At 42.7% G+C, this 16,846-nt stretch overlaps 1 protein-coding gene across 7 annotated transcripts in view; it reads left to right on the forward strand.

Annotated features, from left to right (window-relative positions):
* relch (RAB11 binding and LisH domain, coiled-coil and HEAT repeat containing) overlaps window positions 1–16,182 on the forward strand; it is a 143,775-nt gene extending 127,593 nt beyond the window's left edge. For 4 of the 7 annotated variants that reach the window (XM_085989267.1, XM_085989268.1, XM_085989269.1 and 1 more), the window contains 3 exons: window positions 4,283–4,371; window positions 12,590–12,660; window positions 14,956–16,182. In XM_085989267.1, coding sequence (XP_085845393.1) covers window positions 4,283–4,371; window positions 12,590–12,660; window positions 14,956–15,076 — 281 coding nt within the window. In that variant the 3' untranslated portion in view covers window positions 15,077–16,182. Of the gene's footprint in view, window positions 1–4,282; window positions 4,372–11,708; window positions 11,980–12,589; window positions 12,661–14,955 lie in introns of all 7 variants that reach the window. The other 3 variants (XR_015078559.1, XR_015078560.1, XM_085989272.1) reach the window with 3 other exon arrangements.
* Window positions 16,183–16,846: the final 664 nt, after the last annotated feature.

The raw sequence follows: 16,846 nt of genomic DNA on the forward strand, positions 1-16,846 counted from the left end.
TAAAAGGACTTCAGTTGCTAGTCAGTGCTGACGCAATCAATTTCAACCGAGAAAAGGGATACGGATGCTATGATTGGCCTTGGCCTTTTAGTTTAGATGAAGGAAAAATGAACAGGGTTCCTCTGTCTGATTGCTCGCTCGTAACTCCCTGCTGGCAGCCCAGAATTGTTGGCTATTGGGTTTGGGGGCTGTTGAGCTCAGCTGTCGTGACCCCCACAGTTAAATAACCTGCCAACACTCACCGTCCAAGCTCACAGATGAAAAGCCACTCGGGTGAGGGGCCAGAGACTTGCCAGAATCCATGGAGCTGTACTCGGCCAAAGTCATTACCTTCACAACCGGGCGGGCACATTCCGACTGTTTCATCCAGTTGTACATTGTACATGGCTGCCCAACTGTTCCATTTGAGTATTCGTAATCAAGTTGTGTGACCAGGAAGAAAACATTATTTCATGATGTTCTCTAGCTTATTTAGTAAAACTGATTGTTGAAAATTCTAGTTTGAAATTTTCAAGAGAGGAGGTGCAAGAATTATATGGGATTTCTCCCAAAGTTTTATAAAACACTTGCTTAGAAGTATATTTATTGATCGAGGAAGCCTTGGAGCTTGGGACTATAATTGCCCTCTCTGAAGGCATTAGATGTGGGTTGTCTCAAAATTCCATTCCTCACTAGGTTACAAGTCACACCATCCCGACTTGGAAATATATCGGCCGTTCCTTCATCGTCACTGGATCAAAATCCTGGAACTCCCTCCCTGAGAGCACTGTAGGGGTACCTTCATCACACGGACTGCAGCGGTTCAAGATGGTGGCTCACCACCACCTCTCAAGGGCAACTAGGGATGGGCAATAAATTCTGGCCTCATCAACGACGCCCACATCCCGTGAACAAATTTTTTAAAACATTGGATTTCTTCCTGTTACGACATTCTCTCAATTCCTGACTTCACCGCAAAGCCACTTTGCCAAAGGCCCGAGCGTATTTGACAGTAGAGCTAAAGATTTACACAGCTAGTTTTATCTGCTGGTGAGATGTTGGGCATCCCCATCGCCCAACATTGTTGGATGAGTTGTAGAATACTGACCGCTCATTCCATTCAGGCTGTGGTCACTTTATTTGTTAACGTTGATCTGTTTTGAAAGAAAAAGACTTGAGCTCAGCTGTCATGACCCCACAGTTAAATAACCTGCCAACACCCAGCATCCAAGCTCACAGATGAAGAAAAGCCATTTCACAACCACTGGACGTCCCAAAGTGCTTTACAGCCAATGAAGTATTTTTTGACGTGTAGTCACTGTTATAGAAACATAGAAGATAGGAGCAGGAGTAGGCCATTCGGCCCCTCGAGCCTGCTCCGCCATTCAATGAGATCATGGCTGGTCATCCAAATTCAGTACCCTGTCCCTGCTTTCTCCCCATATCCCTTGATCCCTTTAGCTTTAAGAAATATATCTAACTCCTTGCATATATTTAATGAATTGACCTCCACTGCCTTCTGTGGTAGAGAATTCCACAGGTTCACCACTCTCTGGGTGAAGAAATTCCTCCTCATCTCAGTCCTAAATGGCTTGCCCCCTTATCCTTAGACTGTGACCCCTGGTTCTGGACACCCCGCCATCGGGATCCTTGTACGAACCATGGCAGCCAGTTTGCGCACAGCAAACTCCCACAAGCAGCAATGTGACAATGACCAGATAATTTGTTAGTGATGTTGGTTGAGGGATAAATATTGGCCAGGACACCGGGACTAACTCCCCTGCTCTTTGAACTAGTGCCATGGAATCTTTTGCATCCATCTGAGAGCAGACGGGTCCTCGGTTTAACGTTTCATCCAAAAGACGGCACCTCCGACAGTGCAGCACCCCCTTAGCACTACACTGGAGTGTCAGCCTAGATTTTTGTGCTCGCGTCTCTGGAGTGGGACTTGAACCCACAACCTTCTGACTCGGGCAAATATGCTACTAACTGAGCCACAGCTGACACTTTTGGACTCCATTTGTAGGATAGTCACTTGGATTAATCATGTTTACAAATTGCTGCTGCTCGGTCTTGCCTTACAAGGAAAGTACACCTCTCAGTGCATTGGTTCTGATGGCATTCATAATACCAAATCCACATGCATTTTTGTAAAATGCTTAAAGTATGTGAAGCAAAAGGAACAAGGAAGTAAGTTAGATTGTCTTTTGGTGGCTTTGCCCTTTCTTTACACGTACCTTCCTCTACCACTAATTTTGGCAATTAATTTCCTTTGTTCTGTGGTAAAGGTTGACATTGCAGCCAGTTTATGGAATAAAAGAATTGGGGCTTAATCTGTGAAGGAACTTTTATGCAACATTGGATCCTATGATGGTTACATGACTTGAGTAAAACTCATGACACTCTGGGTGATGGGTCTATCCCAAGATATGTAGGCAATCAGAATAGTTACAGCACAAAAGGAGGCCATTCAACCCGTGCCGGCTCTCTGCAAGAACACTTCAGCTAGCCCCACTCCCTCGCCCTTTCCCCGTAGCCCTACAAATCTTTTTCCTTCAGGTACTTACCAAATTCCCTTTTGAAAGCCGCGATTGAATCTGCCCCCTCCACCCTTTCGGGCAGTGCATTCCAGATCCTAACCACTCGCTGTGTAAAAAAGTTTTTCCTCATGTCGCCTTTGGTTCTTCTGCCGATCACCTTAAATCTGTGTCCTCTGGCTCTCGACCCTTCCACCAATGGGAACAGTTTCTCTCTACTCTGTCCAGACCCATCATGATTTTGAACAGCTCTATCAAATCTCCTCTCAAACTTTGCTGCTTTAAGGAGAACATCCCCCAGCTTGTCCAGTCTATCCACATAACTGAAGTCCCTCATACCTGGAACCATTCTTGTAAATCTTTTCTGCACCCTCTCAGGCCTTCACCTCCTTCCTAAAGTGCGGTGCTCAAAATTGGACACCATGCTCCAGTTGAGGCCGAACTACATTCAAAGAATAATTTAAAAATTTATAGTTTTTCTTTTCATGAGCTCCAACGTTTACATAAAACTAGAAGTCTGAATGTCTCCGGCTCGCGATAATTTATAAAAATGGTCTGTGAGGCTCCAAACTGTTGGATGATTTTACATTTATTCCACACATCATGAAGCTCCATTTAAAGGCTTTGTGGTTTTTGAATCCTTTGAAACCCGTAGGGAATAGATTAGTTACTTGGGGCTTGTTCTTCACTGCTGTTCACTTCAAAGAACTTGATATGTTTCAGAGGTGAGTGTTGTCAGAAGATAAGTGTTTGGCTATAAGCCAAGGTTCCCCGTTAAGCCGCTGTTTTGTAATCCGATGTGCATCTAAATGTCTCGTTCATGATCACTCCTGATGTTTAGTGCGATAGGGTTTTTAAAGCATCGTCTTATTTTCAGCACTGGCGCTTGATTGAATATAGAAACATAGAAGATAGGAGCAGGAGTAGGCCATTCAGCTCCTCGAGCCTGCTCCGTCATTCAATCAGATCATGGCTGATAATCCAAATTCAGAACCCTGTCCCTGCTTTCTCCCTATATCCCTTGATCCCTTTAGCCTTAAGAAATATATCTAACTCCTTCTTGAATATATTTAATGAATTGGCCTCAACTGCCTTCTGTGGTAGAGAATTCCACAGGTTCACCACTCTCTGGGTGAAGAGATTCCTCATTTCTGTCCTAAATAGCTTACCCCTTATCCTTAGACTGTGACCCCTGGTTCTGGACTCCCCCGCCATCAGGAACATCCTTCCTGCATCTAGCCTGCCTAGTCCTTTTAGAATTTTATAAGTTTCAATGAGATCCCCTCTCATTCATTCTTCTAAACTCCAGCAAGTATAAGCCTAATTGACCCAATCTCTCCCCATACATCATTCCTGCCATCCCAGGTATCAGTCTGGTGAATCTTGCACTCCCTCCATGGCCAGAACATCCTTCCTCAGATAAGGCGACCAAATAATTATCTGTACTGTCACGCTGCAAAATTTCACAACTTAACTATTGATCCGGGAAAGATGTGTGATAGATTGGTAGCTGTGCAGTGACTTCGTGTAAATTCTGTTTTTTTTTGCTCTACTCCCATTTCCTTGACACCAGAGAAATAATTTTTGTACTTCAATCTTGCCTGGTTTCTATTTTTGAAATAACCCTGTGGTGTGCATAAGAATCTTAATCTGCCCATGGTTTGAAACCAAAAAGCTACTTGAAACACCTTAAAATGGTTAGGATTTTATCGGTGTATTTTGAAGTGAAATTGGAGGGTAATACTCCTTAACAGTCTTGTCTGCAGTTATTTCAGAAGAACTGATGGTGAATCATTTTCTCCCAGGCCTAAAGTGTTTGCGAACAGATATGGAACACCTCTCGCCAGAGCATGAGGTTTGTACCAGTAAATCACTGAGAAGTGCCCCAGTTTCCTTCATCTGTAGCTGAAAGAGTACACAATTGCTTGAATTATTTACAAAACTAGTTTATCATTTTGAATTTTGGTGGGGGTTTTGCGCTCCAGGTGAAGGATGCCATTGTTGGCAAATTGGGTGTTTTCCCTCTGTGCGGTCTGCAGAGAGCGAAATTAAACGGAGTGCACTTAAACAATGTTTCATTTGGAAAGAGTGGGAATTCCTGGTAAGTATTGGGTAAGTAGAAGATGTAAATAGTGAAATTTAGTTTAATATTTTGATTTAAACCTAGAACTTTAAAAACTGTAGTTAATGGAAGCTGCCTGCCAGTGGCAGTTAACTCAGCTCTGTTTGTCTTGAATTAGTGCTAATCACAGGGAGCAGGGGAGCTGAGTCAGCGCTTGTAAATTGGGTGAGGCTCCTAGAGTATAAAAGTAGAGAGTTCTGCAGAGCACAGAGTGGTTACAGGTAGATATTTAATTTCATTACCCATAACTTAATCTAGATCAATTAAGTAGGCAAGAAACTAAACTGCAAACCAAGTTACTTAATTAAAAATGTAATTAAATAGAACAAGGTCATATAGGAATAGCAGTGCAGGTGGTGTGCCTCAACTGCAGCATGTGGGAGTTTGTGGAGAGCATTGTGATCCTGGACAACCCTGTTTGCAGTAAGTGCCTGCATCTTGAGGAACTTCAGCGTAGAGCTGGAGTCTGAGGTGCAGACATTGTGGGGCATCGGGATGGGGAGAGTTTCCTGGATACTTTGATCCAGGAGGCAGTCACACCCCTTAGGTTTCATAGTGGTACAGGTCTGGATAGTGGTCAGGGACAAGAGGGTGTAGCTGTGACTCAGACAGGTATGGGGGTCCCAGGTGAAGTGCTGGAGGAGCCTCGGCATTTGTCCTTATCCAACAGGTATGAGGTTCTTACCTGTGTGGATGAGGGAAAAGCCTGCAGGATGGATGAGCAAGCTGACCATGGCACCATGATGCAGGAGGCCATTCAAGTGGGGGAAGTGAAAGGAAATGTAGTTGTGGTAGGGGACAGTATAGTCAGAGGAATAGATATTGTTCTCTGCAACCGCGACCAGGAGTTCCGATGGTGGTTGTTGCCTGCCTGGTGCCAGGGTTAAAGACGATATCGCGCGGCTGGAGAAGAACTTGGAGGGGGTGGATCCAGTTGTCGTGGTCCACGTAGGAACCAATGACCTAGGTAGAACTAGGAATTAGGTTTTGCTAAGAGACTTTGAGGAGTTGGGGCCCAAATTAAAAAGCAAAACCTCAACGGTAATAATCTCTGGATTGTTACCTGAGCCACGCGCCAATTGGCATAGGGATAAGCAGATTAGAAGGTTAAATGAGTGGCTCAAAGAGTTGTGTGGGAGGCAGTGGTTTTGCTTCATGGGGCACTGGCACTAGTACTGGGGAAAGAGGGAGTTGTTCCGTTGGGATGGGCTCCACTTAAACTGGGCTGGAACCAGTGTCCTGGCGAATCGAATAACTGGGGCAGTAGACAGGGCTTTAAACTAATGAAGTGGGGGGGGGGGGGAGGATTCAGGAAAGTAAATTTAAAAGCAGCAAGGAAAATGTTGAGGCTCGAGGGTAGAGTAGAGTTTTGGGTAAAAATAAGCAGAGTGGGTCAGGAAGGGACAGAGTAACAAAGGTACAAGGGCATCCGTGACTAAGGTGACATCAGAGAAAAATAGAAAAAAGTCAAAGCTAAAGGCACTATATCTGAATGCACGAAGCATTCGCAACAAAATAGATGAATTAATAGCACAGATAGAAATTAATAGGTTTGATCCAATAGCCATTACGGAGATATGGTTACAAACTGACCAAGGTTGGGAACTAAATATTCCAGAATATTTAACTTTTAGAAGAGGTAGGCAAAATGGAAAAGGAGGAGGGGTAGCCCTGATAAAGGATGGCATAAAGATAGTAGAGAGCAAGGATCTTGGCTCTGAAAATCAAGAAGTAGAATCAGTTGGGGTGGAGCTAAGAAACCGCAAGGGGCAGAAAACATTGGTGGGAGTTGTTTATAGGCCCCCAAACAGTTGTAATGTAGGGCAGAGTATTAATCAGGAAATTAGAGGCACATGTAATAAGGGTAATACAGTAATCATGGGGGACTTTAATCTACATATAGACTGGGCAAACCCAATTTGCAGTAATCGTGTGGAGGACGAATTTATGGAATGTATGCAAGATAGTTTTCTAGATCAGTATGTTGAGAACATAACATAAGAAATAGGAGCAGGAGTAGGCCAATCGGCCCCTCGAGCCTGCTCCACCATTCAATAAGATCATGGCTGATCTGATCCTAACCTCAAATCTTCTATCACTCTCCATCCCACCTGAACCCATGTGATCTCCCGGGAGAGGCGAAAAACCAGATAAAAAAACCCAATGGCCAATTTGGGAGAAAAAATCTGGGAAATTCTTCTCCGACCCATCTAGGCGATCGAAACTCTTCCAGGAGATCTCACTGTCCCTATATTTTCTACAGTACTTACCTTCTGTAAAGGCGATCTCCACCCCAGCCAGGAACAGGAATAAAACCATCTCCTGAAATCTAACACAGAATTAGAACACAGTAGGAGCAGAACCAGGCTACACGGCCCCTGGGCCCACACCACTACCCACAGGGCCATGACCATTCCGAACCTAGACTCATGTCCAATTTCCTGCCCGCTCCCCGAAACCCTTAATTCCCTTTACTTCTAGGAAACTGTCTATTTCTGTTTTAAATTTATTTAATGATGTAGCTTCCACAGCTTTCTGGGGCAGCAAATTCCACAAACCTACTACCCTCAGTGAAGAAGTTTCTTCTCATCACAGTTTTGAAAGAGCAGCCCCTTATTTTAAGATTATGCCCCCTAGTTCTAGTTTCACCCATCATTGGGAACATCCTCACCGCATCCACCCGATCAAGCCCCTTCACAATCTTATATGTTTCAATAAGATCGCCTCTCATTCTTCTGAACTCCAATGAGTAGAGTCCCAATCTACTCAACCTCTCCTCATATGACCACCCCCTCATCCCCGGGATTAACCGAGTGAACCTTCTTTGTACTGACTCGAGAGCAAGTATGTCTTTTCTTAAGTATGGACACCAAAACTGTATGCAGTATTCCAGGTGCAGTCTCACTAATACCTTGTATAACTGCAGCAATACCTCCCTGTTTTTATATTCTATCCCCCTAGCAATAAAAGCCAACATTCCATTGGCCGCCTTGATCACTTGCTGCACCTGCATACTAACTTTTTGAGTTTCGTGCACCAGGACCCCCAGATCCCTTTGTACTTCAGTATTTTCCAGTTTCTTGCCATTAAGATAATAACTTGCTCTATGATTTTTCCTGCCAAAGTGCATAACCTCACACTTTCCAGTATTGTATTCCATCTGCCAAATCTCTGCCCACTTACTTAACCTGTCTGTCACTTTGCAGGTTTTTTATGTCCTCCTCACTCACTACTTTCCGTCCCATCTTTGTATCATCTGCAAACTTTGATATGTTACACTCGGTCCCCTCCTCCAAATCGTTAATATAGATTGTAAAGAGTTGGGGACCCAGCACTGACCCCTGCGGAACACCACTAGTTACTGGTTGCCAATCTGAGAACGAACCATTTATCCCAACTCTCTGCTTTCTGTTAGAGAGCCAATCCTCCACCCACGCCAGAATATTACCCCCAATCCCGTGATTTTTTATCTTAAGCAATAATCTTTTGTGTGGCACCTTGTCAAATGCCTTTTGGAAGTCTAAATACACTACGTCCACTGGTTCCCCTTTATCCACCCTGTATGTTACTTCCTCAAAAAACTCCAGCAAATTTGTCAAACATGACTTCCCCTTCATGAAACCATGCTGAGTTTGTCCTATTAAATTATGTTTATCCAAATGTCCCGTTACTGTCTCCTTAATAATGGACTCTAACGTTTTACCAACCACAGATGTTAGGCTAACAGGTCTATAGTTTCCAGCCTTCTGCCTACTACCCTTTTTAAATAAGGGTGTTACATTAGCAGTTTTCCAATCTGCCGGGACCTTTGCTGAGTCCAGGGAGTTTTGGAAAATTATTACCAATGCATCCACAATCCCTACCGCCACTTCCCTCAAGACCCTAGGATGTAAGCCATCAGGTCCAGGGGATTTATCCGGCTTAAGTCCCATTATTTTACCAAGTACCACTTCCTTAGTGAGGAACCAAATAGATCTAGTATTGTGCAATGAGGGTTAATTAATAACCTTGTAGTAAAGGGGCCCTTAGGGAAGAGTGACCATAATATGATAGAATTTTATATTGAGTTTGAAAGTGATTTAGTTAAATCCAAAACTTGGGTCTTGAATCTAAACAAAGCAAGCTACATAGGTATGAGGGGTGAGTACGCTAAGGTAGATTGGGAAACTACATTAAAAGGTATGATGGTGGACAAGCAATGGCTAGCATTTAAATAATTAATACATAATTTACAACAAATATACATTCCTTTAAGGCACCAAAAACCCCACAAACATGGTACAACCGTGGCTAACGAGAAGTTAAAGATCATATAAGATCAAAGGAAGAGGCTTATAATGCTGCCAAAAAGAGCAGTAAGCCTGAGGATTTTAGAATTCAGCAAAAGAGGACCAAGAAATTGATAAAGAAAGGGAAAATAGAATGTGAGAGTAAATTAGCGAGAGACATAAAAACAGACTGTAAAAGCTTCTATAGGTATGTAAAAAGGAAAAGGTTAGCGAAAGTAAATGTGGGTCCCTTACAGACAGATGGGAGAAATTATAATGAGGAATAAGGAAATGGCAAAGAAATTAAACAAATACTTTGTGTCCGTCTTCATGGAAGAAGACGCAAAAAACCTCCCGGAAATAGTGGAGAACCAAGGGTCTAGCAAGAATGAGGAACTGAAAGAAATTAATATTTAGTTAATAAAATAGTACTGGAGAAATTAATGGGACTGAAAGCCGATAAATCTCCTGGACCTTATGGCCTACATCCTCTGGTTTTGAAAGGGATGGCTATAGAGATAGTGAATGCATTGGTTCTAGAATGGTTCCCACGGATTGGAAGGTAGCAAATGTAACCCCGCTATTTAAGAAAGGAGGGAGAGAAAACGGGGAACTACAGACCAGCTAGCCTGACATCAGTAGTAGGGAAAATGCTAGAATCTATTATTAAGGACGTGGTAACAGGGCACTTGGAAAATAATAGGATTGGGCAGTGTCGACACGGATTTATGAAAGGGAAATTATGTTTGACGAATCTGTTGAGTTTTTTGAGGTTCTAACTTGCAGAATAGATAAGGGGGAACCAGAGGGAATATGTGGTGTATTTGGATTTTCAGAAGGCATTCGATAAGGTGCCACACAAGAGGTTATTAAACAAAATTAGGGCTCATGGGATTGGGGGTAATATACTAGCATGGATTGAGTATTGGTTAACAGACAGAAAACAGTAGGAATAAACAGGTAATTTTTGGGTTGGCAGGCTGTAACTAGTGGGGTACTGCAAGGATCAGTGCTTGGGCCTCAGCTATTCACAATCTACATCAATGATTTGGATGAGGGGACCAAATGTAATATATCCAAGTTTGCTGCTGATACAAAGCTGGGTGGGAATGGAAGTTGTGAGGAGGATGCAAAGAGGCTTCAAAGGGATATAGACAGGCTAAGTGAGTGGGCAAGAACATGGCAAATGGAATATAATGTGGAGAAATGTCAAGTTATCCACTTTGGTAGGAAAAATAGAAAATCAGAGTATTTTTTAAATGGTGAGAGATTGGGAAATGTTGGTGTTCAGAGGGACCTGGGTGTCCTTGAACACGAATCACTGAACGTTAACATGCAGGTAAAGCAAGCAATTAGGAAAGCAAATGGTATGTTGGCCTTTATTACAAGAGGATTTGAGTATAAGAGTAAAGATGTCTTACTGCAATTATATAGGGCCCTGGTGAGACCACACCTGGAGTATTGTGTACAGTTTTGGTCTTGCCTAAGAAAGGATATACTTGCCATAGAGGGAGTGCAACGAAAGTTCACCAGACTGATTCCTGGGATGGGGGGATTGCCCTATGAGGAGAGATTGAGTAGACTAGGCTGATATTCTCTGGAATTTAGAAGAATGAGAGGTGATCTCATTGAAAGATACAACATTCTTACAGGGCTTGACAGGGTAGATGCAGGGAGGATGTTTCCCCTGGCTGGGGAGTCTAGAACCAGGGGTCACAGTCTCAGAATAAGGTGTTGGCCATTTAGGACTGAGATGAGGAGGAATTTCTTCACTCAGAGGGTGGTGAATCTTTGGAATTCTCTACCCCAGAGGGCTGTGGCGGCTCAGTCGTTGAGTATATTCAAGACAGAGATCGATAGATTTTTGGATATTAAGGGAATCGAGGGATATGGGGATAGTGCAGGAAAGCGGAGCAGGCTCGAGGGGCCGAATGGCCTACTCCTGCTCCTATTTCTTATGTTCCCATCTGGTCAGATAGAGTCTTCTGATAAAGTACAATCTGAAGCAGATGCAGAGTAAAGCTCCTTCCTGTCAATCACGCTTCAGATATCACAAACCGCCTAATGCAAATTTCTACGTCACACTTGAGAGGGTGAGGGAGTATAAAGAAAAGACACTTGTCTAATGTTTTGCTGCCATCCTTGCACTTGGCTATTTATAATACTTTTTATTATATTTACCTCTGGCTTATCTTTCCCATGTGACTCGCTTATGAAGACGTTATTTAACCCTCCACAAATTAACACTGGCTTTTCCGAATCCAAATTGAATTGGAAACAGAAAATAAATCTCAAGCCCTCATGGTCAAACAAAGAATAGAGTATAGGACCTTCAAAAGCACCAACTTAAGTCAAATGTTGCGGACAGATTGGGCTCCAGCTCTTGTCTAAAAGGTTTGATTTGAGAGTGATAATTGTGCACTAGATCTCCAGCACTTGCCCTTCTGTATTGGGGTCAAGCTTCAGGATAGGAGCATGGGGCCAGCACTTAAAACCAGAGACATATTGGTTTGTATAATACCTGCTCCAGGTTATGCCCCAGCCTGCATTTCCAACTGCAAGAGTTGAGGTTGTTTGGTCGTCACCCTTGACTGTTTTCAATTGTTCAATGTGCATTGTCCCATCCTTCCCCTTGTACAGGGCATCATCTGCAAAATCTGCAATCTGGTAACTCATTAACCAGCCCATGATGGTGCCCTACAGGGCGGGACCTTTCATCACAGATGGGGAAACCAGCTTGGAGTCTCTGTTGATGGGCCGGTCCGGTTACTGTGTGAATTTTCAGTCGTTTTTTTCTTTCAGCAGTGGATAACCTGTCCGCATCCAGAAAAACACAATTGTAAGCGATGCAATTTGTCCTTGGGTGCCACTATAACCCAGCTCTGGGCGTCACATTCCAGCCGTGTGTGTTTGTAATCTATGCTCACTCAAAGGCTATGACTCACTTTGTTATGTCGGCTGTGCCTGCCTTAATGGGAATCTCAGCGAGCAACTATCCAGGTTTATCGAAAGCATCTGGAATCTTAAAATGCTTTGCTTACTGCATTTGTGCTTTCCACGTCCGAAATGAAAGGTGATTTGAAAATGTTGTAATTTTTAAAACAAATCAGTTTTTATTTATCTAACAAAATCAGAAGTATGACCATTCATACCTTCATTTTAATTGGCTTCATTTAAGTTTAAGACTGCAGTTTCAGATTTAAGTATGATCCATCTTTAAAATGAATTCTTGCAACTGCCCTTAGATTTGACCTATGGCACTTGATTTCTTTGGCCATTTTTGCACCAGATGGGTTTTTACAACAATCCGGTAGTTTCGCGCTCACCATTACTGATACTAGCTTTTTATTCCAGATTTATTTAATTAACTGAATTTAAATTCCCCAGCTGCCATGGTGGGGTTTGAACTTGTGTTTTGAACCGGATTGTTAGTGCAGACCTCTGAATTACTAGTCCAGTGACATTACCACTATGCTACTGTTCCCTTTTACATGTTGAAAATTCTCTTTGCAAATCATGTCACTTGTGTACAAAATGCAACTTGTGTAACTTTGGCCATGTCAGTTTTAGGGAATAAGTTGATTTTATTCCGCTGAAGTTAAATGTTTTATTGCAAATGTTTATACCAACTTGTATTGATACGATTCGGTATTGAGTTTGCTATTTGCTGTGCACGATTTCAGGTTATTCTAAGCTCTATGATTAAGGAATGTGAACTGAAGGTGGAGAACAGGACCGTCCAAGAGCCCCAGAGGTAACTCTTCAATGTTGCATGTGTTGCTTGTGCTATGTCGGTGAAACAGACAAGGGGTTGGGGAAAAACTGGATGATAAAGCTACTACGCGAGATGGTTTGGTGATCTAATAAGAGAGTCAAGCTTCGGTCGGGGGTGGAAGGAGGAAGGGAGAGAAACACATTTTACTCCCGAGTCACACTGTGTATTGAAAATCCAGTTTAAGAACATAAGAATTAGGAGCGGGAGTCGGCCATTCGGCCCCTCGAGCCTGCTCTGCCATTCAATAAGATCATGACTGATCTTCGACCTCAACTCCACTTTCCGGTCTGATTCCCTTAGAGTCCAAAAATCTATCGATCTCAGCCTTGAATATGCGCAACAAAAAGTTGCATTTCATCAGATCACATTCAATATTGTAGATTTGTCCAAAGTAAGTATTTCAATTGTTTAGCAATAGGTTTATTAGAATCTTGCCTTTGAGAGAAGGGGAAAGAAAAAGTTCAATGCAAGTGTGATTTGCCTTAACATTTTGGTAGATGCTATAATGTAAAACTTGGACCATTCCTTTCTGCCTTTTTTTTTTTAAAAGAAACTGCAAAAGGTAGAGCTGTGAATGTTGATTTCAGCTTGGAGTTTAAAAAACACATCCAAATCTTTGTCAAAAATTAACACCATTTTATAACACCCAGTTTTTGCTACAACAGTATTTGCATAGTGCTCTAACAACTTGGCAGAAAGCTGTCTGGGTCTGAATGTCGTTAAATAAACGTCTGCCTCTATATTCCTTGGGGTAGAGAACTATTACGCTGACCGGTTGCGCTGGTTCACGGAAGATTTTACGTTTGTGATCGTGCTAATACATTTCAGCGGAAACGTGATAATTATTCATGATTAAATCTCCTAGCCAGTGAACACTTCCTGTTAGGTGGCGGAAGTGCAGCAACATACTGCGAGGCAAAGTGGTAGGCTGCAGATTTGCAGCTGTAATTCTCTGCTGACCAAGTTTCCAATCAAGACCAAGGCTTCCCCACATGGAGCAAGGTTAAAAAGGCTTGGGGAAAATCACCCATCTCCTGATGGTCAGTTCAAGAGCAGCATTTGCTGATTCAAACAATGTCATCCGTAGCTTCCATACTGGTGTGAAATCCTCTTTCCACAAATGATCTAGTTAATGAAATATTTTCTACATTTCAAGTTTGCTTCACTGCTTTGAGCTCTTGTTACTTTGTACAAATGCGAAGATGTTATTAGCTACATATTTATTTATTCTCCTTCTCCCACACTGTTGGGGTGTAGCCTAGCTTGGTAGGTTTTGGGGAAGCCATTAGTTGAGCCTGTACAAAGTGATGGTGTTGCGCACAGTTTCTTCCATGTCAGGAGTGTGATGGAATACTCTCCACTTGCCTGGATTAGTGCAGCTCCAACAACACTCAAGAAGCTCTACACCATCCAGGACAAAGCAGCCCGCTTGATTGGCACCCCATCCACCACCTTAACATTCACTCCCTCCACCACCGGTGTACCGTGGCTGCAGTGTGTACCATCTACAAGATGCACTGCAGCAACTCGCCAAGGCTTCTTCGACAGCACCTCCCAAACCTCTACCACCTAGAAGGACAAGGGCAGCAGGCGCATGGGAACACCACCACCTGCAAGTTCCCCACCATCCTGACTTGGAAGTATATTGCCGGTCCTTCATTGTCGCTGGATCAAAATCCTGGCACTCCCTCCCAAACAGCACTGGGAGCACCTTCACCTCACGGACTGCAGCAGTTCAAGAAGGCGGCTCACCACTACCTTCTCGAGGGCAATTAGGAATGGGCAATAAATGCTGGCCTTGCCAGCGACGGCCACATCCCAGGAACGAATAAAAAAAATATATAAAGCCCCAGGACCTCCATCGCTGCTCAGTCAGTTTGGGGACCTAGTTTTGGACAAAATCACCAGACTGCCTACAGGAGTAGTTTAGAATGAAGTCTCTAACATTCTACACATCTATCTGCCCTGTTTGGTTATGAAAGATATTTGGTGAGCCTTTAGCCTGTTCTATTTTAACCCTGCTAGTGTTGGTCTGTGGTGTGGAGATTTAATCAGTAGGGTACATGTTAAAAGACCAGAAATTGATGCATAACTTCGTGTTAACATGAAAAATTACACGAATGAATGAAGCCAGTCCAAATCCTGATGTGATGAAAGGTTATTTGAACTGTATTGTTACATGTAAATGGTGAGTGAACTAGCACTGAGTTTTTGGCAACTGATTTCAACATGACCCAAAACCTCAAGTTATTCATTCTGTCTGTGTTATTTAAGCTCGATGTCCATCGCTGCAAGTCTCGTAAGTGAAGACACAAAGACGAGGTTCTTGAACAAAATGGGTCAGCTATCCACTTCAGGTGCAATGTTGGCGAATGTGTTCCAGCGGAAGAAGTGATTTGAAGACAGTCCATACACACTAAGCTGACCTCTTGTAGGTCACGATCTTGTACTTGAAGTAAATTTTCTGCCTTTTTAAATATTTTGTTCTGGTAATTATTTTATTCTAACCTCCAAAGATATTTGCACTTAATATTTTTGTGTGTATATTGCTGTTCCTTGTGTGCTGGGTGTAAAGACAATGTCTGTGTCAATGTATTTTGTTGTCCTCTTTTGCTGTGTCCAGTATTTTTCTCTCTATGGGCAGTTTATTTTTTCTCCTTTATTCTGTAATGGGACTTTGAACAGTAAATACTTGTATTATACACTGAAGCACTATATCTGTAACCTCTTGGATATAATGTAAATTCCACATCGGTGTCAAAATAATGAAGAGTGAAAACCATTTGTGTATTTAATTATGGGGGATCCATTCTGACTGCTTTTATCGACTGGATTCTTGACTGATGATTTAAAAAGTCACCAGCATATTCCTGTGCCTTCCGACCAGAAGAAAGCAAGACTTCAGCATAATACATGACCTTGGGTAGGGAAGCTGTTGTGTCACTTGGTGTTTCTTTTAAATTTAGAACTATTTGTGCTGCAGTATAAATGATTTTTTTTTTGCTTTGCAATGAGCAGTTAAATAGTTCGGTTGTGTTAATGAAGAAGCCACGATTTCTCGATTAATTTTACACTTGTAAAATCAAGAATGTGAATTAGCGTGTCTGTTTTTTGTGATGTTTCTATAAAAAGACATTGCAGAAAGGCTGTGTATATTGAATTCCTGCATTGCTTTTAATTCAGCTCAGTTTGAACTGTGACCAAGGGACATCGGTGACATTTAACTGAACAAATGTACCACCAAACTGCATGAGTGTACTGTTTACCTACAGTGCAATATGTTTTTTTTCCATGTAAAGTTCGAAGATTATTATATTTCACTAGCTGGAAGGTTTATGTAATCTTAATATAAATCTATAATGTTTATGTTTGCGCTGGTTATGAAAGATTTCCTGCAAAACACAAGTAGCTTAGACATTCGATAATGTAATTTTAAATAGTTTCTGTAAACGGTGATTGAAACAATAAAAGTATTTCTGTGCCACGGTACCTTTACACTAATCACGCAGCATTCTTGTATTGAGAGTATCGAGGAGCTGATCAACCTACGGTACGTAGGTGAACAAAGTTTAAAGTTATTCATTTACTGCAGCATCGGACCCAGCCAGGCTCCGAGTCCTGAACGTATCCTGGCTCTAGTGCTGAAGACCCATGCACTAGAACTAGCCATCTGTTTTCCTGTCGCCCAATACGGTATTTCACTGCAGCTATGAGTGTGGCATCTACCCAACAATGTGGAAAGTTGCCCAGGTATATCCGATCCGCAAAAAGCAGGATGTATCTAACCTGGCCAATTACCACGTCAAGCATCCATCAGAGGGATGGAGAGAGCCATCGACCACTAATATGCTTGTCAACACTGCAGTCGAAATTCCACCAGAACCACTTGGCTCCAGACCTCCTCCACAGCCTTAATCCAGGCATGTGCTAAATGCAAAAGGTTACAGTGACTGCCCTCAACATCAAAGCAGTATTCCGACGAGTATGGTACCAAGATGCCCAAGCAACTGGTCAATGTGAGTCGCGGCGGAAACCCTCCTGTGGCTGGAGTCTTGCCTGACAGAAAGGAAAATGGTTGTGGCTGGCTGAGGCCGATCGTCCCTGCCCCAGTGCATCATCCTTAGCCCAGCCGTCTTCAGTTGCTCCATCAATGACCTTCCCTCTT

The sequence above is a fragment of the Somniosus microcephalus genome, chromosome 5, assembly GCF_052327205.1.
Source record: "Somniosus microcephalus isolate GS21.2 chromosome 5, FLI_Smic_1.0, whole genome shotgun sequence".
Classification (NCBI taxonomy): Eukaryota; Metazoa; Chordata; class Chondrichthyes; order Squaliformes; family Somniosidae; genus Somniosus; species Somniosus microcephalus.